The sequence below is a fragment of the Gopherus evgoodei genome, chromosome 3, assembly GCF_007399415.2.
Source record: "Gopherus evgoodei ecotype Sinaloan lineage chromosome 3, rGopEvg1_v1.p, whole genome shotgun sequence".
In the NCBI taxonomy this organism is placed as follows: domain Eukaryota; kingdom Metazoa; phylum Chordata; order Testudines; family Testudinidae; genus Gopherus; species Gopherus evgoodei.
In genome coordinates this window covers 61,000,788-61,024,971 of record NC_044324.1, presented here as the reverse complement: position 1 = coordinate 61,024,971, position 24,184 = coordinate 61,000,788, and the positions used below count along the sequence as shown (strand labels likewise).

General features: G+C 40.1%; 1 protein-coding gene across 1 annotated transcript in view; it reads left to right on the top strand.

Moving 5' to 3' along the window:
- Window positions 1-24,184, top strand: part of EYS (eyes shut homolog) — a 1,559,204-nt gene that overhangs the window by 440,776 nt on the left and 1,094,244 nt on the right. The window contains 1 exon segment of the mRNA XM_030558318.1: window positions 23,675-23,788. Within this exon segment, the coding sequence (XP_030414178.1) occupies window positions 23,675-23,788 (114 nt within the window).

Genomic DNA, 24,184 nt, shown 5'->3' with positions numbered 1-24,184 from the left:
TTTAGATGTGTGAATGAGGTATGTATGAATGATGGTATCAACCTCCAGCCCCAGCCTGTCCTGATGAGATAAAGTTCAAATACCAACGGCTGAAGACCTAGACAACAGCCCTAAACAAAGTAAGAAGCATGCACCCTAAAAAGAAAAGGACAACAGAACAACAGAAGGAAGATCAAAGCCAGGTTCAAGGCTGAAAGTCACGCCTGCAATTGATGGGTGATCAATCTAAACCCAGAGGCAGCGTGACACAGCAAGACCTATAGACTTTGAATCCAAACTAAAAGCCTATAAAAAAGAACAGGGAGATGAGAGACTCTGAGTAACATTCTGCTGCCAACATGGAAGAACACCGGTGCCTGCCCAACAGAGATCCAGCTCAGCCTTGTGCCCAGCTTTCCTGGCCAGTTAGCTGCCACAAGCTACGAACCCAAGCTGCAAAATCAAGCCATGAACTTAAGCTATCTTCAGGACTGGTAACTATGCAGCAGCTGCAGAACACCTGATGAATGTGGATGTATGTGTGTGTGTGTGTGTGTATAGGTATTAGGTATAATGTGAATGTGTCTGTGTGTGTGTATAGGTAATAAGTATAATGTGTGTGTATAAGAATTAAGATATTAGTTATTAGTCATAAATTGTTATCATAATAAATGTGGCATCTTTGTCTTATCCCCTTTAAAAAGATCCTGCTGGTTTTTTTTACTGGTCTAATATAATTGGTATAACAATATACTTCCCTTTTTTAACATTTCTAGATATATTATTGAAAATAACTTATTACTAATATATTGTATTTATGTAATTTATGTTCTGCTGTTTATGTGACATTTCACATACTTCGGGAAGACATGATTCCTGTCCCAAATTGCTTAGAACCTAAGAAGGAGACTATTTTATGGGTGAGAAGATGAAGAGATTACTGATTGTGAGAAGAAAGAAAGGAAGGATGACTGCCTGGAAGGAGTGATTTCAAAAGAGCAAAGAGAGGACAGAGAAAGGACAAAGGAGGCTTGAAGACTGGGATAATATTCAAGACATAGTAGATAGCACAGAAGAAGACATAAAGTCAAGAGTGGGAATGGGGAAAGCGGGGGAAAACCTATGGAATAATACATTGAAAGTATTGCTATGAAATAAGGCAGGGGTGGGCAAACTTTTTGGCCAAGGGCCACATCTGAGTGGGGAAATTGAATACAGGGCTGTCATAAACAGATAGCTAAGGGTTAATGTCTCTTTCACCTGAAACACCTGACCAGAGAACCAATCAGGAAACCGGATTTTTTCAACTTTGGGTGGAGGGAATTGTGTGTCTGGCGTCTTTGTTTTGCTGGCTGCCTGCTTTCTCTGAGCTTTGGAGAGGTAGTTCTGTTTTCTAATCTTCTGTTTCTAAGTGTAAGGACAAAGAGATCAGATAGTAAGTTATATGGTTTCTTTTCTTTGGTATTTGCATGAATATAAGTGCTGGAGTGCTTTGATTTGTATTCTTTTTGAATAAGGCTGTTTATTCAATATTCTTTTAAGCAATTGACCCTGTGTTGTATCATCTTAATACAGAGAGAACATTTGTATGTATTTTTCTTTCTTTTTATATAAAGCTTTCTTTTAAGACCTGTTGGAGTTTTTCTTTACTTCAGGGAAATTGAGTCTGTACTCACCAGGGAATTGGTGGGAGGAAGAAATCGGGGAGATCTGTGTGTTGGATTTGCTAGCCTGATTTTGCATTCCCTCTGGGGGAATAGGAAAGTACTATTTGTTTCCAGGATTGGAAACAGAGAGGGGGAGTCCCTCTGTGTAGTTTCACAGAGCTTGTGTCTGTGGATCTCTTCAGGAGCACCTGGAGGGGGGAAGGGAAAAAGGATTATTTCCCTTTGTTGTGAGACTCAAGGAATTTGGGTCTTGGGGTCCCAGGGAAGGTTTTTCAGGGGGACCAGAGTGCCCCAAAACACTCTAATTTTTTGGGTGGTGGCAGCAGGTACCAGGTCCAAGCTGGTAACTAAGCTTGGAGGTTTTTCATGCTAACCCCCATATTTTGGACGCTAAGGTCCAAATCTGGGACTAAGGTTATGATAAGGGCCAGGACAGCGGGTTGGGGAGTGGGAGGGAGTTTGGGGTGTGGGAGGGGGTGCAGTGTGCAGGAAGGGGCTCAGGGCAAGGGATTGGGGCAGAGGAGGGGTGCAGGATGTATGAGGGGGCTTAGGGCAGGGAGCTGGGGTTGCGGAGGGGTGTGGGGTGCAGCAGGGGGCTCAGGGCAGGGGGTTGGGGTGCAGGGTGCATGGGGGGGCTCAGGGCAGGGAGTTGGGGTGCAGAAGGGGTGCAGGGTGTATGAGGGGGCTCAGGGCAGGGAGCTGGGGTTGCAGAGGGGTGTGGGGTGCAGCAGGGGGCTCAGGGCAGGGGGTTGGGGTGCAGGGTGCATGGTGGGGCTCAGGGCAGGGAGTTGGGGTGCAGAAGGGGTGCAGGGTGTATGAGGGGGCCAAGGAAGGGAGTTTGGGTGCAGGAGGAGTGTGAGGTGCAGGCCGTGGTCTTAGGACAGGGAGTTGGGGGGCAGGGTGCAGGAGGGGTTCAGGCTCTGGCCCAGTGCCAAGTACCTAAAATGTCCTGTCCCTGTCCCTGCACCATTCCAGGAAGCACTGCGGTCCCTGCGGGAGTGGGGGCAGAGGGCACTGTGTCCTTGTTACGCCTCCAGGTACCTCCCCCAAAGCTCCCATTGGCCACAATTTCCTATTCCTGGCCAAGGGGAGCTGCAGGGGCCAGGGCCTGGAGGCAAGGGCAATGCATGAAGCCCTCTGCTCCCCTGCCGGGGGGCTGCAAGGATGTGCTTTCGGCCGCTTTTGAGAGCAGCACAGGGCCCGCAGTGCCACAGGGGGCAATCCCATGGGCTGGATCCAAAGCCCTGACAAGCTGGATTCAGCCTGCAGGCCGTAGTAAGCCCACCCCTGAAATAAGGGATCAAGAGGGAAAGTAAGGGGAAATGCAAGCAAAGATGACAGTATTAAGTATTATTATTATTTATTACTGATTTTGAGTAACAATATCCAATGTGTGATCAATGCTAATTTGAAACTCAAGAGTTTTTAATTCTAAAGAATATTAAGAATTTCAAAATTAATGTGTAGTAAATCAAATACAAGTAACCTTGTGTGTAACACACAAAAATAATATATATTGTATTCTTTATTTTCAAATGATGTTATTTGGGAGTACTAGTTGAAAGGGGAGTTGTTTTTACAAAGAAATGAGCTATGATCTATTTCCCTTTATTAGATTGTCTTTGTTTTCGCTAGGCAAGATCACAAATCTTTTAGTGGACACAAAAGAAAGTTTGTGAAAGTGTTTTATCTTCAGATAAAAGACTTCATATAGTGAGTGCAATTCTGTGTACAGAGAACACAGCTCTGTTAATTATGTGATTCAAACAGGCAGAGATGAGGCAATTCAGATATATGTAGCAACAAAGAAAACTATCGGATGGAGACAAGACTCATAAATTACTGTTCATATGCAGCTACATGTTCTGAAATATGTAAGTCAAAGCATAAACTGACCTGCTATCTTCATGTAAACATACTTTTAGCAACTAATCCATTTAAGGAAAGCTGTCAAGAAAAACAACAACCTCTATTTACTGATTTATCTTTCTTTTAGAAGAAGTATGGCCCAGATTCTGATCTCTCTGTGTTTTTATATTTGTATAACTCCATTGTTTTAAATAGTTACCCTAACTTGTTTAGATGTGAATTAGATGAGAATCAGACCTAGGTGATGCTCATATGTGAATTGTTTTGTTTTCTATCTAAAGCGGAAGCATTTGAGGTATAATATCTTTTTTCCTTCCAGGTGACTAATGTATTCTTGTTATTTTCCACCCTCCCCTGCACATATTTGGGAGTTACCACTGACCTAACAGCTAAATCCAGCTATTTCATTCACACGTGCTAGCAATACTGTTTTTCTCTGATTCTACCTGATTTCGAATTTTTAACCAAGGGTATAGAAATATTGTTCTTTTCCATAAAACTAATTGTATAGATCAACAATTGCTAAAAATCAGACATCTCTATTAGCATTTAATGCCTTTTCTGGAAAGGCCATTATATATGTAAGGTTTTCAGTGTGATTTTTTCCCCCCCCATTGGACAAGAACATCTCAAATATTTATTGCTCTTGTTGCATTTGTTTTATAAAGTATCAAAGCAGCGTAGACAGACTGCTTTTTTACAGGGGAAAACTGTTTTTTTCTCAGTGCAGCTTTCTCATCAGCTGAAGTTTTTTCCTGTTTTCAGATCCTCAACACATGTTTCATTGTCATTTTATATTGCTCTGATCTCTGATATGATGCAGCATAAAAGGATATGGTGAAACAATCAAAAATAGTTTATAGTAGCTGCTGTTAATTTATTTATTCTGTATATAATGTGAAGCAAGGAGATACTTTTCCCCAAGAATTAGGCAGCACAGACAATACTGAAGAAGTTTATTCACGGCACCAGGAAGACTGATATACAGCTTTAAAAATATGGTGTTACGTGACCAATTGTAAACATTTTTAATTAATTAATTTGCATTTATTTTGTACTTATAGAGACAAACATTGTTTCAGAGAGAGAGAGAGAGAACACACTTAACATGATAATGACAGGAGCAGAACATATGCATAGAAACCATTTTGATTACATTATTTATTTATGACTACCCTTAAGGCGAAGAGGTGGGGGTGGGGGTGAGTGTTCACAGATATCCAGAGAGCTGTGGAAGATCTATACTGTTCTTTTTGACTGAGAGGCTGAGTTACTGGGTGGACATCTGATCATTTAAGTTATCAAGTGTTCACAGCTGCCATTGTCCTTGGGCCTCTGGTATTTCTGCTTCTTAGTTATGTCGGTTTCTGCCTCAGCTGCTAACTGAATTTTTAACTCTTGCCTAACAATAAGGCATTTTTTTATTACTGTGTATGAATTAATGAAGGAGATATCAGCTAGAAGGAGGAAACAATTTCCTGTTGATTGTAAGAAACTAGGCTTATGTTGTGATGCTTCCCTCTGCATCATGACCTTCTGAAAGTAACCAGAAACAGTGACATCCTTACAATCTTTCTGATAAGATTAAAATAGATAGCTGCTATTATTTCACAAGGGTTTTTTTGACTGCGCAATTTTGTAGGTGTAACAGAGTGATAGATCTTGTTCTCCTGAATCACATCATAAACTGATAAGATATGGATTGACACACTACACATTCAGAATAAAAACTTATTTTGGTGCCCTCTTACAGTGGACTCTTAGAGTTTGCATTTCAGGGGTTAAATAGCACAGATCCTCCTTGCTTCTTCCTCTTTCTTAGCCTGATCTATTTCTCATTGAAGCTGATTAAAAGACTCCTTCTTTCTTCCATCAATACTAGATGAGGCCCTGTGTCCCTTCTACTGAGTTTGAAAAACAGTCAAAGGAAAACCTTTTTAGAAGGATGGTTGCATTAAATCTGCTGACTGAATAGTGTTACTTGAGGTCTAAAAAATTCCAAGGCAGTTGAAACAGTCATTCATGTCAGGTTGTTAGGAAATGGCAGAGAAGACAGCAGTGTGGGTCCTTAGATTCCACTGAGTAGAAGAGAAGCACCACTGCAGGGGAGGTAGGAAAAAAGAAGAGAGAAAGTGACACAAGGGCACAGTTACAAAGATAAGTTCTGGAGAACAAGAGAAGCAGAATTTATAAACTCTGTCTGCGTCACAGCTTTGAAAAAGAACCATTAAGCTCTTTAATTGAATGTATTTATTATAAAATGCCATTTTTGCTTTGATCATTATCTTGCAATAAATCATCAACTGGGGAAGAGTTATTATTTGTTTAAAAATATAAAAGAATGCTGATAATATCTAATGTTAAAAGTTGCACACTATTTAATCTCTCTCATTCTTTCCTCATACCTCATCTATCTCTCTGCATCTCTAGGATGTCCATAAAAATAGTACCTACATCTCATATCTAGATACTATAATTTTTGTCCTATAAAAATGTATTCCATAATTTTAGGCTGTTTTCTAAATTGAACAAGTCCTGGATTTTGACTTGGAGAAATGTTGTTGGCACAAGGATTGTTTATCCTGATGTCACAGAGTCACCGGGGCAATGCTCTGGAACTACTCCCTATGAAGCCAGTCAGGACTCTGGAGGATCATGCCTCTTCTCTGAGCATACTGTCTTCAGGGCAAGAAGCTTACATAGCTTCAACCTTCCTGGGTTTGACTCGGAGCATTCAGCATCCACTTCCACACTGTGTGCTTCCTGCAGAGAGTCCTCCCAGGCGGGGCTCCTGGGAAAGACAGAGGGCCCTGCACCCCAACTCCGCAGTCTGCAGTGACTCTCAGCCAGCCAGTAAAACAGAAGGTTTATTAGTCGATAGGAACACAGCGTAGGGCAGAACTTGTTAGCACAGAAATCAGTGGCTTTCAGCCAAGTCTATCTTTCCGGGAGGGGAGATCAGAGCCAGGGCTCTGGTCCTCCCCCTGAGCCCCAAGCCAGCCAAGACTGACTCACTTCCGGCTGCTTGGCCTCTGCCCTGCCCATTGCTCCTTCTCTGGCCTTTGTCTCACTTCCTGGGCCAGAGTCGCCTGATCGCATTCATCTCCTGGGTCTCAGGTTACGAAGGGGTGGCCATAGCATCCATTTAGGGAGCTGGAGCAGCCTCCACAAAAATCACACACAGCATTCATGCAAAACAGCAGGACACACACAACATAACAAAGGAAAAGCCCCACTTCATCACACCTGACTAAAGAAGTAACTGTTGCTATACTGCTGCCCCCTAACCAATTCAGCAATCTACTATCCTCTCTTCGTTTACATCCCTCCTTAAAAGTTTTCTCTGCAGTTTTGCCAGGTTAATTGATTTAAAACATAAAACTTACCAAATTGTATACATGCCAGACCGAGTCATCAAGTGAACTTTATATTAGTGTCATTGTTCTATTACCTACCTTATCTACTTTCAAAATTCTCCTTTTATTTGTCACTTTCTCATTGGATTACATCCAATGTTAGAGCCAATATGGTAGCGTTGTTTTTTTTTCAATATGTCTCTCTAAGGCACTAGAATATTTTGGACTCTACAGAAAAATAAAGAATATTTAGTAGTTTTGACTACAAAACTAAAAAACAAGAATTATATGTTGCTATCATATATAGTTTGGCGTTGAAATAAGAGGACGAGATCACAAGGATATTGACTTGATAGTTCGTAGTGAGTAGTGATTTGTTTTAATTTGTTTGGAAATAATTCTTATGTTGAGAGATGAATTTACATTAACTTGATAGTTTTGTAAGATGTCAGACACCTTACCTAACTTACATCCAAGTACACAGAACACATAGCCACCTGTACTTCGAGTATGATACTGTGACAGGGTGGGTGCATGAATTGGAACCACACTGCCCTTTAACTCTCCTACATGGCAGTACAGCTAAAGAAAAGCAGATATGGAGCTAAATTACCCAGCATCACCTGGAGAAAAAAAAGTTTTAGGAGTCTGAGTGAACAAATTTTTTAACATAAATTTATTTACTGACACCAAAAATATGTGAATGGAGTAGGAATTACTATTTAAAATATATAGTTGCTTAGATCTGAGCAAATTTTGGATTTCCAACCTGGTGGTTCTTTCTGACATTTCAACATTTGTTTTCTTCTCAAATTTTTCATCAATTGGAAATTCAAAAAAGTTTTCATTCAGATTTGTCAAAACATTCTGTGTTGATCGCAAGTGTTGAAACAAAACTTTTCCCAAATTAAAATGTTTCACTGCTGTTTATTGTACTGACCTAAACTGCTTCAAGTCAGCTCAATATTAAATTTAATTTCTCCATAGTAATGCATTGTCTCATAGGAGTTGTAATTCAGTAGCCTTATGCTTCCATTCTCCACTATAGGCTGATCTATAGGCTTCCTGGCCAGATTACATCTCCCCTTAATGTACCACACAGCTCAGTCAGAGGAAAATCTGCACTGCATTATGAGAAATATAATCCTCCAGGGAGCTTAGCCCATGGAGAAAGCAGTGGTCTGAACTATAAATTCCCTAAGGCAATGCAGCGAGAATGAGAAATGGAGTTGAATGTTTTGCTGAATTTCCCCAAGGAACAAATCATTAGAATGATCTTAATATCAGCATTATTCCCACTTACTATTAATTATTATTATTTGAAACCTAGTAGCGCCTTCAGACCCCAGCTCTGTGTAGGGTGCCATTGTGACAGGCACTGTACAAATACACTACAAAAAAAACTGTCCCTTCCCTCAAAAGCTTAAAATCTAAGTATAAAACAAGAGACAGGTCTATGTGGGAAACAAAAACTGCAAGGTAACAATGAGACAAAACTAATAATAGGAGATATGCCTATCTCCTTGAACTGGAAGAGACCTCAAAAAGTCATTGAGTCCAGCCCCCTGCCTTCACTAGCAGGACCAAGTACTGATTTTTGCCCCAGATCCCTGAGTGACCCCCCCCCCAAGGATTGAAATCACAACCCTGGGTTTAGCAGGCCAAGGCTCAAACCACTGAGCTATCCCTCCCCCAAAACTGATTAATATAATAACTAGTGGTCACAGCACTAGGGAAAAAAAAAGTTTTGGGGATGTCTGAACAGTTATTATTGGCAGTAAAGAGTTTTATGGAGAGATAGGAAGGGAGTAAATGAGCTGTGGTAGATCTTCACAGGAAGCTCCTCTGATGCAGGATTTTGTGGCATGGGTAAAAGTGTAAAGGAGTTTGAAAATGTAACAAATGAGTGGTGAGAGCTGATGACACTGGCAGAGCATACATTTCTAATACTTTCAGCAAAAGTTGCAGAATCTTGCAGGCACTTGACATTACGCATGTGGTGCTACTGGCATTTGTGCCCTGTCTCCTGAAATTTTTTTGCTCCAAAAAATTGCCCATGAGTTCCTCTTCATTTGAGGCAGGCTGCTGCTTGCATGGTTTTGGCTAGTGGTGTCAGTGATGGTCACTGTTCTTGTTTTTGTATCTACACATTGCTACAATAGTGATTTATGTGATTTTATATAGAAGTCAACAGCTAACCATCTGCCAAGATATCATACACATCCCCAAATCCAAATGGACCTGACTTTTTGGAGCATTCAGCTCTGAGATGCATACTTTTGGGTTGTGAAAAAATAATATTTAATCTCTTTCAGGATTGTTTTTATTTTTTTAAGGGAGTAAATTTAGCACTTGGGAAGAACATGGCCAGCTGTTAAAGTGCAAAGATTTCACTGATGGTACAGTTTTGTTCAGAGGAATTCATTAGTGTTTGAATCAAGCCCCAACTTGTGGATTTATCAGAACCTTCAGTCCTATTCAGGTTTTTCTAGTCCTAATTTTGATAGACTATTTAACTTTATTTTAAGATTTTAGTGGTCATAGCTGTTTAGTAGCAGCGAATGAATGTATGTCTAATTCTTGTGACCCAGACAATAACCTTTATTGTGAAGCTCTTATACGTAGCTTCAGAAGAATCTGATATCTAGGATATAAGGGACAGTGTTGTGAGATTCCTGTAAGTCATTTTGTAGATGGACCATGTCAGAATGAATTACAATCTGAGGATCTCCCTGGACAGTTAAAGTGTCACAGTCTGACGGATAAGAATCACTTTTGCCATGAAGCATTTGGGCTTGTCAAAAAGAAATACCTGAAGAATTTAAATGGGACACCTCTGGAAAATAAATAAATTATAAAGCCGAGTATGTATTGATGAGTTATAGGGGAATTAAATAGGTACCTATTAACTGAATTCTTATACCATCTTTATATGATCTTAAGCATTACTGCTGATTCTGTTTTGCTGACAAACGTTTTGCAAATATCTCTCTGTGTAACATTTGATTTGTAGTATTAAACTCTACCCCATTTTTCCATAATGTAGTGTAAATGTGGCAGTATTTTCGGTTAAGTATTTAAGTCTCAGTTTTATACTAGCTAAGCAAAGATCTCTGCATTTTAAGATATTGCAATAATAAGTTGATTTAAGAAAAAAATCATTAAAAACTGTGACATTCCTATATTAATTATTTTCTTTTGTCCATGAATACTTAGTCATCACCAATAAAATCTTTGCTATTGATTAATGTTACTATAATATTCCATCCTCATTAATTTTGTTTATGAGAATGTTAGGGAATACGCCAACCATCATGGTAACATCTACTTACAAAAGCAAACAATTTAATGTTCAGTATGAAATTCTCCTGCAATCCAGCTGTGTCAGAGGGAAAGTAAATGTAGCCCTAAGATATCTTTCTTGTCCCCGATGCAGAAACCAAAATGGCTGCTGGTGTAAGTTAGGGCAGTTTAGTGAGCTTGCTTATGATTGCCCCTCTAGAAACTGTTATACCACTGAGGATTCCTAAATTGCAACATGCTTTAGCCACGAACCCAACAAGAACCCTATCCTGAGGGGTTAGAAGTTATTGACATAGAGTCAGCTATACCATATTTGTACCAACTGAGGATTCTGTCAAGACAGGATAATCTCAGTTGTCACTTTAGGACAACTTTAAGGCTGCTTAAGGCACAAAATGCTGTTAACTTAGCCTAGGACCTGGCCCCAAACGTTTATTTTTCTAGAAATTTGGCACATAATATTCAGTAAATGTTGGCCTTAAAATTAAGGTGTGACAGGGTCCACAGGGTACAACCTGGAACTGTGGGACCATTGTGCACCCTTAACTCTCCAGCCTGGGCTATTTCTCACAATGCTTTGATTGTGACAAGCAGCAAAGCCCTCCAGGAGCTGTTATTCCTCAGCCAGCAGCATGCAGAGACAACCCAGCTAAGTTGCATGAATGCTCTCCAAGCCATTAATGAACTACATGGAGAGAAATACCAGCAAATTCCCTCAGCCCTCAACCTTGTACCCCTAGAAATATACAATCTTACAGTACTCAAGACCTTTTCTTGAACAATGCAAGCTCATTAATTAGTTCACCTCCTCATCAAAGGATAGTGGACATGCACCAACCTTTGTAATCTGAAAAAATTCCCCAAGCACTTTAGATGAACTCACTTGGTTAAGATAAAACATTAAAATAAGTAGGGCTGTCAAATGATTAAAAAATTAACAGCAATTAATTGTGCAATTAATTGCAGAGTTAATAATAGAATACCGTTTATTTAAATATTTTTGGATGTTTTCTACATTTTCAAATACAATTGATTTCAATTACAACATGCAATAAAAAGTATACAGTGCTTACTATATATTTATTTTTTATTAAAAATTGCACTGTAAAAAAACAAAAGAAATAGTTTTTTTTAATTAACCTAATACCAGGTGAATAAACTTTGGGTTGAATGCTGTAGCTATCTTAGAAATCTCACATTGGTACCTTCTTTGTGTTTTGTCAAATCTTCAGCGAAAATATTCTTAAAATGAACAACATGTGCTGAGTCACCATCTGAGACTACTATAACATGAAATGTAGGGCAGAATGCAGGTAAAATAGAGCAGGATGCATATAATTCTCCCTCAAGGAGTTCAGTCACAATTTTGATTAACACATAATTTTTTTAACCAACGTCATCAGCATGGAAGCATGTCCTCTGGAATGACGGCTGAAGCATGAAGGGGCATATGAATGTTTAGCATATCTGACATGTAAATATCTGGCAATGCTGGCTACAAAAGTGCCATGCAAATGCCTGTTCTCACTTTCTGATAACACTGTAAATAAGAAGTGGGCAACATTATCTCCCGTAAATGTTAAAAACACAAAAACAAAAAAACAAAAAAACAATCTTAGCAATTGGTTGAACAAGAAGTAGGACTGAGTAGACTTATAGGATCTAAAGATTGACGTTTTGTTTCTGAGTGCAGTTATGTAACCAAAAAAAATCTACATTTGTAAGTTGCATTTTTTCATGCTAAAGAGATTGCACTACACTCTTTGTATGAAGTAAACTGAAAAATACTATTTGTTTTATCATTTTTACAGTGCAAATATTTGTAATAAAAAATACAAAGTGAGCAGTGTACACTTTGTATTCTCTAAAATCAATATAGTTGAAAATGGAGAAAAACATCCAAAAGTATTTAATACATTTCAATTGGTATTCTATTGTTTAAAAGAATGATTAAAACTGTGATTAATCACGATTCATTTTTATCATGATTTTTTATTTAATCATGTGAGTTAACTGTGATTAATTGACAGCCCTAAAAATAAGTTTATTCGCTACAGATAGATTTTAAGTGATTGTAAGTGGTAGACATGTAGGACACAGATGGTTACAAAGAAAATAAAAATAAAATTGTAGTCTAAATTCTAAACTTTATCATACTAAGCAAGATTTGAATCAAACATTTTTCTCACCCCACTATATGTTACAGTTCTTAATACACAGGTTGAATTTCCTTCTCAACCTGGAACTAAGCTCCTCAATTCAAAGTTTTTTGTCTTCCCAGAGTTCTTGTCTTTAGCATAGGTGGGGGAGGAAAGAGGTGTTCTCACGATGCCACTGTCCTTATTTTATAGCCTCAATTGATGTCCCAGGGAAGTTACTGGCCCAGACCTGTCCTGAGGGGCCTTGCTGAATCATAGAGTTGATCAACTTGGTCTCAAGTTGCAGTGGGGGAGGTTTAGGTTGGATATTAGGAACAACTTTTTCACTCAGAGAGTGATGAAGCACCGGAATGGATTACCTAGGGAGGTGGTGGAATCTCCTTCCTTAGAGGTTTTTAAGGTCAGGCTTGACAAAGCCCTGGCTGGGATGATTTAGTTGGGAATTGGTCCTGCTTTGAGCAGGGGGTTGGACTAGATGACCTCTTGAGGTCTCTTCTAACCCTGATATTCTTTGATTCTATGAATTCTCTTTGCTTGGTGCTTGTGCCATTTTCTTTTACAGAATTGTAATTCTCTTGTTTACAATTCTCCTGCTGATCAACTGTCATTTAATGCCAACCTGGGTGTGGGTCACCATCTCTTTAGTCACTGGAGAACTAGCAGTGAGCGTCCCCCAAACTCATAACATATTTCAATAACAACCATATAGCAAAATCTCATAATTGCATACACAATAACAATACACATATTTTGATAGAACAATGAGTTTCATCAGATCATAACCTTTCATATGGTATCTTACACGGCATGCTTTGCATGAAATATCACAACTGTATACAATTGTATACAAATATCACAACTGTATACAAATGTGTACAGATAGGGTGCTTCTTTGAGGTCCAGTGCATCACTTAAAGTCCTGTCTGCTTTGTCTAGACATTAAACATCACATGGCACTTTGTAAGAGGTGAGGTTTGTTTGAATGTTGCTGTGTAGAATGTTGGTGACCTCCATGTAAGAGGTGGATGTATTTCAGTGGTGCTTTCTAATGGTGTTCTGTAGCATATGTTCTAGTAAAAATCTGCAAAGCAGTTTCTATTCTAACAATTGAAAAAACTCAAGATGTGTAGTTCAGATCGTGATCCAAGCTTTTACTAAGGTTAGGAGAATGAGTCAACAGTACCTAGGGCAATGGGACCCAGCCTGGCTTAAGGTCTTTAGTTGCTCTTGTGATAATTATTATTTAATAATAATAAATAATAATAAATCCAGCTGTTCAGGTCTCTGGTGGAAGGTGATTATGTGGATGTGGGGAGAATTTGTGAAAGTCTTTTTAGTACTTTTTTAGTCATTGAGAAGTGAAAGTACATAAATTGTTCCCACTGTAAAGTATCTTTCACTGCCCTTCTTTAAACACGTAAGGGATCAGGGTGTAGACAGTCTTACCTAGTGATCCACAGCTCACGTATGATAGATGGTGAGCAGAGGTCAGAGGAATCAGTAGAACTGGGTTAAATAAGCAAGAGTTGTGGTCAAAGTCAGGCCAGGGTCAGAGACTGGAGATCAGAGGTTGTACCAGGCTGGAATCGGGAGGTGGGAATCAGGGTCAGAGTCAGGCCAGAGCTGGAGTCTGGAGATCAGAGGTGGTATCATGCTAGAGTCAGAAGGCAAGAGTCTGCATCAGTCTGGGATCAGAGATCAGGAGAGGTCTGGAGTCATGGCAGGCCCAAAATTGATGATATTGCCCACTCAACTTCCTGGGACACCCTCTAGAGTTAAATAAGGTGGTTGCAGCCTTCTGACTAGCCAGGCTACTGCCACTTTGGGTCCCTTGGACAGTACTTCTTTGGTGCCTATCCTTCACAGTGTTCCCTGAGTGTGGTTATGTATGGTCTCCTAATGGCACTGTGAGTCCATTAGCTGCTCCAGACTCTGCAGATCTGAGTTCTACTCCTTGTATCATAAGAACGACCAGACCAATGATCTGTGTAGCCCAGTATCTATCTTCTGACTGTAGACAATGCCAAGTGCTTCAGAGGGGAAAACAGAACAGGTAATCATCAAGTGATTCATTCACAGCTTTTGGCAAACAAAGGCTAGTGACACTATCCTGGCTAATAGCCATTTATGGACCGATCCTCCATGAACTTACCTAGAATTTTTTTTTAACCCGTATTAGTTTCTTGGCCTGCAGAACATCCTCTGGCAAGGAGTTCCACAAGTTCACTGTGCGTTGCGTGAAGGAATACTTCCTTCTTTTTGTTTTAAACCTGCTTCCTATAGCTCCCTATCCTTACAGCTATACTGAAAACATCTGAATTTGGAAATTTGATATAGATATCTAGCACCTGACAGCTCTATACATATTACCGGCAGCTGATTTTTTTTAATAATCATATCTTTGTTAAAGTAAAGCTTTTACTTGGTTTGAAAATAAACCTTTTAATCTAAGGTTTTCATTACAAAAAAATAAAAATCTATATTAATCCCAAAACACAGAAAAAGGTGATGGGCATCTTTTTAGCCCCAGAACCTTTATGTGTTGAGTCCTGCAGGGATCAGCCCCATCCTTCTCAGTATGCCTACAGATATCTTTATAAAATCCCTTGGAGAAGTTGAGATTCCAAACACTGTTTGCTAACAATACACTGATAGCACCTAGCATATGTGGAAGTTATGTGATTATTAAAAGTAGCCATGCTTTTGCATGCTGCTTTATATTGACTCAGTTGTAAAGTACCTGGGATTCATTTGTCTGGTAAGTACTGAAAGGGCAAAGTATTTTATTGTACCATAGATAGAATTTGAAAGGATATAAGTAATGGCTAGAAAGCCACTTAAAAGAAAATGTCAGGAACAGATCCGTATCTCATTTATGTTTGTTGTCTTGGATAAAATATGTAAATATTAGTTTTACTTGTATTTTGCTCTACATTTAATTTTTGTTCACTTTTTATTTTTATTTTGACAGGGTTTACTGGTCAGTTTTGTGAAGTAAACATAGATGATTGCCTGTCACAACCTTGTGGAATCCTCAGTATTTGCAAAGATGAATTGGATGGCTATCTTTGTTTCTGTGCACCTGGTTTTATAGGTGGGTTCAGCTCTGACAGTAATTGAAAACTAATCATTAATATGAAAGAAAACTGATGTACAGCAGTAAATGACTTCTTGAAGTAGTGCATCAGAGACTTGGCTGGCTTTACATCTGTTCTTGAGCAGAGATGAAGTAGTCCTAAACCGCAGAAAATAAGGTAATTCAGGACTCATAACGTACAATTTAGCAGCATGAGTCTGATCAGGTAAAAGCAGCCTCTTCTTACTGGCACACATGCCTACCCAGTTGTGTAGAGTCTAGGCATTATGGGTGGGATCCACAAAGGGACTTTGCTGTTGCAACATGAACTGTCACAGTGCCAAACTTTTTAGCATCTAGAGAATTATGGGATCAACACTGAAATTCACAAAGCCCAGCTCCCTATACAATGAAAGGGGAGAGTTACCTGTCTTAGAATGTGATCATTCTATATCTGAGCTATCAGTCCTCATCCTCAAAGGCCCCTGCACAACACTTTAAAAGATGAGCCTGGAAGTTTAAATTGATAACTTTGCTAGACACTAAAAATCATGGACTGATTAGAGACAGTGGATTTATGACTTATAACATCAACCTATAACCCAATAAGCTGCCTCCCCCACTTCTTCCTTTCACCCCGGTGACCTTAGGGGTGTTAACAGGCCACTTCACCTTGAATGGTCCCTTGAAATATGTATTCAGTTCTTATGGAATATTTTTAAAAATCTCTAGTGATGGGAATTGCAAACCATTCCTGGGTAACCAGTCCCAATGCTTATGTATCTTTATAGTTATTAAGAATAACTTTCTATCTAACCTAAATCTCCTTTTCTGCAAACTAAACTGATTTCTTCTTGTCTTACCCTCAGCAAACATGGAAAGAAAGAATGTTACTTACCTTACTGTAACTGTGACTCTTCAAGATGTTCAGTATATGTGGATCCCATGACCCACCCTCCTTCTCCACAGCTTAGAATCTTGGATCTGGATTCAGGGCAGTGAAGGAACTGAGTGGCAGTTGATGTTGTTCCATTCTTTATGCTCTCAGTAGTGGCAGCAGCAAGGCAGGCAGGGCACATGTGTTGTCCCAGTGGATTAAGCCCGTTAAAGAAACTTTTCTCCTATGAGGGGCACATGCACACCAAGAGTGGAAGCCACATGTACAGAACATCTTGAAAAATCATAGCTTCCGTAGGCAAGTAACTATTCTTTTAATAATTGATGCATTGTTTCTTTTTTTGTTGTTTTTAAGTTACTGTGCTTGTACAGCAGTCAAACACAAAACCTCAGTAACTTAGCTGGTTTTGTTGTTATTTTCATAATATATAAGAACATGAGAACAGCCATGCTGGGTCAGACCAATGGCCCATCTAGCCCAGTGTCTTCTGTCAGTGGCTAATGCCAGATCCTTCACCGGGAATGAACAGAACCAGGGCCGGTGCACGGATGTTTTGCGCCCTAGGCTAAACTTCCCCCTTGCACCCTCCTCTCTCTCCGGCCTGAGGTGCTCACCCCCGTGGCAGCTCCCCACCCTCTGCCCTGAGGCACCCCCCACCCCAGCTCACCCCTGCTCTGCTCATGAGTACGAGCACCAATCAGCTTAGGCGCCACAAGCCTGGGAGGCAGGAGAAGAGAAGCAGCCACAGTGTGCCCGGGGAGGAGGTCGGGCAGGGGTGAGCTGGGGCAGCGAGTTCCCCTGCATGCCACCCCCCTTACTTGCTGCAGGCGGTCCTCCCCGCGGTCCCCTGCCCCAGCTCCCTCCACCTAAATGCTGCGACCAGGGCGGCCGAAGATCCGGCCGCCGTGGTCGCTGCCGAAGAAAATGGCGTCCCCCAAATCCTAGCGCCCTAGGCGACTGCCTAGGGCGCCTAAATGTTTGCACCGGCCCTGAACAGAACAGCACAATTATCGAATGATCCATCCCCTATTGTCCTGTCCAAGCATCTAGTAGTCAAAGGCTGAAGAACACACAAAACATGGAGTTGCATCCCTGACTACATTGGCTAATAGCCAATGATGGACCTATTTTCCATGAACATGCCTAATACTTATTTTAACCCAGTTATAATGTTGGCCCTCACAACATCCCTTGGCAACGAGTTCCACAGGATGACTGTGTACTGTGTGAAGAAAAAACTTTCTTTTCTTTGTTTTAAAGCTACTTCCTATTAATTTCATTGGGTGATGCCTTGTTAATGTGTTTTGTAAAGGGGAAAATAACACTTCCCTATTCACTTTCTCCACACCAGTCAAGATCTTAAAGACCACTAACATATCCCTGCTTAGTAATCTCTTTTCCAAGATGACTCCAAGAACTTTCTTCCGTGGTAAGAGCTAATTTAGGCTAGTCTACACAGTGCAAATTACAGCAGCACATCTATGCCGCTACAGCACTGCTGCTGTAAGGTATGCAGTATAGTGGTTCTTTGTCAGCAGTAGAGAGCTTCCTGCTGACAAAATGAAACCACTCCCAATGAGGGGCAGTAGCTTTATCGGAGAGAGAGCATCTACCAACGACAAAGTGCTGTCCACACTGGAACTTTTCATCAGTAAACTGCATCTGTCAGGGATGTTTTTTTTCACACCTCTGACCAACAAAGTTTTACCTATGAAAGTGCAGTGTACACATAGCATCAGACTCCATCATTTTGCATGCATATTTGGGATTATGTTTTCCAAAATGCATTACTTTGCATTTGTCAACATGGAATTTCATCTGCAATTTTGTTGCCAAGTCACCAAGTTTTCTAAGATCCCTCTGTAACTCTTGGGAGTCTCCTCTGGACTTAACTGTCAGGCAATTTTGTATCATCTGCAAATTTTGCCACATCATTGTTTATCTCTGTTTCCGTATCATTTATGACTAAATTGAACAGGACTGGTCCCATTACAGATCCCTGGTGGACCCAGCTTATTTACCTCTTTCCACACTGACAAATGACAATATTTTGAACAAAACATATCTTGATTGTATCACCATGATTAAGGCTGCGATTTAGTCACAGAGATCATGGAAGTCATGGAATCTGTTACTTCCAAAGACCTCCATGATTTCAGCCAGCACTGGCTGGGAGCTGCAGGGTCACCTGCGGCCTGCGGAGGCAGGGAGCCATGGGGTACCTTGTGTGGTACCCTGGGGCAACAGCGGGAGCCTGCCACAGCTCCAGGCCTCCACTGGCACCAAGTGGACAACCCACAGCTGCCAGCCACCATAGGCGTCATGGGGGATCTCCCTTGCTTCTTGGTACTGTGGGTGGCAGTGTTACCTAGGGTTCTTGCAACCCAAATCTCTTGGTAACTTTTACTCTATGCAAGGAGGTGTCAAGAAATAAATCAGGGGAAACACGGCCATCTGACCGATAGATGGCTGGCACAAACAGGACAACACGAGAGTGCTTTCACTTAAAGCTAAGCCTTTACTTAATGTCAAGCACTTATACACGTCCACAACAAGATTAGTAAAACACTCCCAAAGCTTGATAATTACCAAAGCTGAGTGTGGCTCTCGAGTGGCACAGTGGCAGCCCGTCTGCCGGTGAAGAACACAAGATGCATCCAGAGGGAGAGACCAGTCCTGAAGAGTCCCTCCATCTCAAGCTTTTTCCCCTTATTTATACATTAGTAATAGAATGACATGTCCCTTAAAGAAACCTTGTTAAGTACGCGGTTGCAATGATTCAGCAAGAGGTTCCTTCTGATTATTGATTAACCAGGTGTGGGTTTTTCCAAAGTTTGCAGGCTTGAGACCCCATTAGAGATTCCTGGGGCATATCCTACTCTTTTAAAATGCATGTACTGGCAATTTCAGGGGTCAAGCTGCCCTTTCTGTGGCACCCAAAACCCCCTCCCCTCCTGCCTTGGTCAAACTGAGATTACTGAGTGGCCAATTAAAGGTGGCCTAGTCAGCAAGCTGTAAACAATAAGCCATAGTGGTTTCAAGCACTTTACTGGTTTGCCAAAGTCTCCCTGTACAGCAGGGGGGATCCCCACCACTCCTGGGTGCCATGGGTGTCAGAGGAGACCCCTGTCGCTCCCAGCCATTGCGAACAGCAGGGAAGACCCCTGTTGCTCCCAGCTTCTGCAAGGGGCAGGAGAGACTGCCACAGCTCCCACACAGCTCCTGGCTGCAATGGGACGCGGGGCGGACACCTGCAGCTCAGAGCCACCAGTGGAGGGGGACTTTGGAACTCCAAGCCCCCAGGCGTGATGGGGGCTCCTGGAGTTCCTCCCTTCCCCCCCCCAGCTGCCCAGGATCCCCATTTTGTCATGGATACTTTTAGTAAAAATCAGAGACAGGTCACAGCTTCAATGAATTTTTCATTATTGCCTGTGTTCTGTCCATGACTTTTACTAAAAAATCTGTGACAAAATCTTAGGCTTAACTATGGTTAATATGCCGGGGTGCTGCTCTCAGGTACACAATGTCACAACCACTCTGTCTGCCTTAGCTCTACCAGTTAAGCCATGCTGGTCTCAAGAGCCCGTACTCAGTCTCTGAGGGCCATGAGTTGCTTTCACCGATTGCATCCATACACCTCCAAGGCAGGTAATCATACATGCTGCGTTCCATGCAATAAACTGGATAGCCTCCACTCTGCTGCTGAACTTCTGCCTACATCATTTTTACTCTTGAAGCTTTTTGGTTGTGTGTGTGTGTGACGGGGGGTGTTATTTGACCTAAATTTAAAGAATGTATTTGGATCTCAGTCTCCCTCTTTAATCTCCCTTTTAAAACTCCCATGTTTGCTGCTCCTGTTCACTAGCTCCGCTGGTGGTTTAGGAGCTTATTTTTTTAAAACGCTGTTCACCCTGAGTAACCCTGCCTCCTTGTTAAGAGATTAGAGATCAAAGAATGGCAGGCCAGAGCCCCATTAGGAAGCTCTCAGTCTTGCCAGCAGTCCACTAGGCTCAGCACATGGCCCTCCAAAAAGACCACACTATTCACTTCAATCAAGCAAGCACACTGCAAGCAGCAAGCACACAAACAGACAGACAACAAACTCACACCAAGGGTTATGTAGTTGCTCCTCCTTCATCTGGAGAACTCCCTCGCAAATCTCCTGTTTGCTGCTCCTGTGTGCTAGCTCCTCTGGTTGCTTAGGAGCTGGCTTTTATAAACCCTATTTGAAGTAAATTACCAAAGCCATTTAATATTACTGTGGACTAAGGGCTCATCTGCATGGAGGAAGAAACCCAAATTAGGTGATGTACATTGGTAGTGCAGTCTGGCATGACCTCTCACTTGGACATGCTTACTACACATTAAGGCTACATCCATGCTATGAGCTGGGGTTTGATTTCCAGCTCATGTACATGCTCACATAGTCTTCATCAAGCTACTGTGACTATGTGTATGCAAGCTGGGAGTCACACCTTCTCTTTAGTGTAGACAGAGCATAAGAGTGTCCTGAGGTGGTTAGCTTAGTACACTTCCAAAGTGTATTATGCTAATGCGTGCACAGTAGGAGTGTCTGCATGGGGAGTTAGTGTAGAATAGTCAGTAGCAACAGCTGCTGTGGGCTTTTTTCCCATGTTGACAAGTTCTAAATCACTGCTGAAGTTTATTTGATCTAACTATTTTAAATGTTCACAAACACAACATTAGAGTAGTCTCTTCTGTTTGCACTAATTTTGTGGAAATACGTGTACACTTTTGCCCTGTTTTACCTACGACAATCCTAGTTCATAATTGTCTGGGGAAAAAAAAGAAACCTCGTATAAAGAGTCACAAAGGTTTTATTCACCTCTTAGAGGTCATTAAGACTGAGGTTTGGAACCATGTTAACCAATCTGATCCCTTATATATATGCAAAGGAGTGCTTTTGGAGCTGCTTTTTATCTCTGACACAAGAACATTAAATATGCATATCTATTCTAGTGTATCAACAGAGATATTTTTTCCTGGACATCTAACATCTCCCTTGAATATTAGTTCACAAAGAAAAAAAAATGCCACTCACATTCTTGGCCATAATGGAGACCTTCCTAAGTATTTCCACTGAAAATCTTCTGAGTGCATATGACAAAATATTTTTTTGCATATTTGTTGTTGTTTTGTTTTCTTTTCAGGGAAACCAAAGATTTGATACCCCTAAAAAAAAACTAAAAAAAAAAAAAAATCTTTGGTTAGTATATCTTTATAACAACCCAAAAGAAGTTATAGTATGTTTATTAGACAGCATCATAAAAATATCTGGTTCCTGCCTTTAAGCAAAAAGTTAAATTCCCTGCCAGCAATTGGAGACTCATTGGTAAAACTTCTCTGTACATAACCTTGGTTATTAGATTTTGTTGTTTCTGGTTGCACCAGTGACATATTTCTAATGAAGTGAATCCTTTGCTTATTTCCAGGTAATAACTGTGAGATTGAGGTGGATGAGTGTCTAAGTGACCCCTGTCACAATGGTGCCACTTGTGTTGATCATCTCAATGCCTTCAGCTGCCTGTGTTGTGATGGATTTCAAGGTAACAAAGAATTTGTAGAACAGTATGATTTTTGAAGGTTAATAGGGGTTGGCATTACACCATTTTTAATACTCAGGTGATAAATTTTACTTATTCATTTTAGCTTCATCTGAATTTTTAAATATGTTAATTCAGCATGAATACATCCTGAATACTGTTACCGTGCTGTACCTTCTTAGCAACCTGTGAATGAGTGCTTACTTCTGTCTGGCAGCTTAGCTGTTATATATGGACCAACTGGGAGCAATGACATTTACCATGCAATATGCATTGTTTCCTTTAAATGTTTGAATTTGTTGGCAGACTGGATGTAATTGGTAATACTATAGACTTTTGTTGGGACAGAAAGCTTTATTCTCAGTGCATCCATGCAATTGATTTCAGCAGTATGTGGATTTCAGATTTCAGCAGTGTATGGATTAATCAAGTATATTTATTAGTATCTGCTGTTATTCTGCTCTTTCAATTCATATTAGGAAGTTTAAATGCATACATTTTCTTGGTTCAGTCTTCCTGAAATGATGCAGGTTTTTAGATTTGCTGAAATACCAATATAACAGACATTTCAAATATAGGGCAAAATATTCATTTTTGATTAATAGTGGTTTGAGGCATTTTTGTTTTGTTTTCAAAACAAGAATAGTTTGTACTGTTATTTGTTAGAATAGTTTTATACTTTCAAAGATTTTCAAGTTGTCATTTTTCAGTATTGTTTCTTAAATTATAAGAATTTAATTTCTTTCAGAAATATTAGTCACACAATATCTGTTCCCATTAGTTACTTATGATATGGTAGTCAAATAATTATGTTCTAGACTGTGATACAGCCTTTTTTTGTCTACATCAAATTTCTTTTGTGAGAGTTTACTTACTGCCTTATCAAGAACAGAAGGAAGATTTCCCTTTATATCATAGCAAATGCATTCTATTATATTTCAATGTCATTTGCATTCTATTTTTTTATATTGATATAAATTGGGAAGGAAATTGCCTGCCTTAAGTCATAAGAATCAATTCAGTGATAGTGAAGACTATGTTTTTAGGTCTTTATTGGAAAAATCAATGAATAACTCAAACAATAAAATTTCAGAATATTGCTTTAGAGGCATAGACTCAAGGTATAATATTTCTGGCAGAAAATTCTCAGTAGGTGAACTATTTTAAATACAACAGAATACATATTTATATTGAAATATGTTGGTGCTATAAAATAATTTCCTCTTCCCCAACACTTTCCCATCGGTCTATAGGCACAACTTGTAAAATCAACATAAACGAATGTCAGTCATCACCCTGTCTCCACAATGCAACCTGTGAAGACCTTATCAATGGATATGAATGTATCTGTCTACCTGGCTTTGCTGGTGAGTGGCATCAATAAAGCATCTAGCTTTCTATGGAAAAGTAGCCCATTGAGACATTATTGACTAATTTACTGGTGCTTCCTTCTCATTTCTTTTTATCTTCCCTAGCCTAATGTTTCATTTGCATTCCAACAAACTGGAACACTGACTTCATCTGTAAACTAAACAGTACAAGATAAATTAAGTCACATCTAAACAGGCCTTGAATGCTTCCACACCTAGGGAAGATTAGTCAGTGTTTAGTAATTCAGAAAGAAGTTGTTGTGGCTTGTGGTGAGGTGAAATAAATGGACTCTGACACTAATATATGTGGAGCCCTTATTTGCCTGATTTAGACTTGCTTCTCATCACAAGTCATTTGAGATTCTTGAACTATAAATTGATGAACTATAAATTGACACCTGTTTGTCTTACTAATCTCAAAATCTTTTCAAAGGTGCAAGATGTGAAACAGATCTAGATGAGTGTGCCTCATTTCCCTGCAAGAATGGAGCCACCTGCATTGACCAACCTGGTAATTACTTCTGCCAGTGTGTGGCTCCATTTAAAGGTAATGAATACTGAGGGAGAGGGGAAAGCAAACATAATTAACTTTAGAAAGCATTTCTGTCACTTGTCAGAAATCATTTCACTCTTCTAACAGTGTTATTAGTTCTTCATTTTCTCAAACAGAACTTTTAAAGAAGCCAGACAATTATCCCTTAGGTTGCAACTAATGTGAAATAAACATTGTTTATGCATCTACTAAACACATTTCGTTATTAATCAGAATGAATTGTATAAAATCACTTAACTAAGAAAGTAATATTCTGTGCAGAAGAGGAAATGGGGGGTAAATGGCAATTGAATAGTCTTGGAGAACTTCAGTTGGTTTTCCACTATTTGAATATTTTTCTCTAATTCAATTACCCTTGTAATTTTCTAATTTTTTTGCACGTTCAGAATG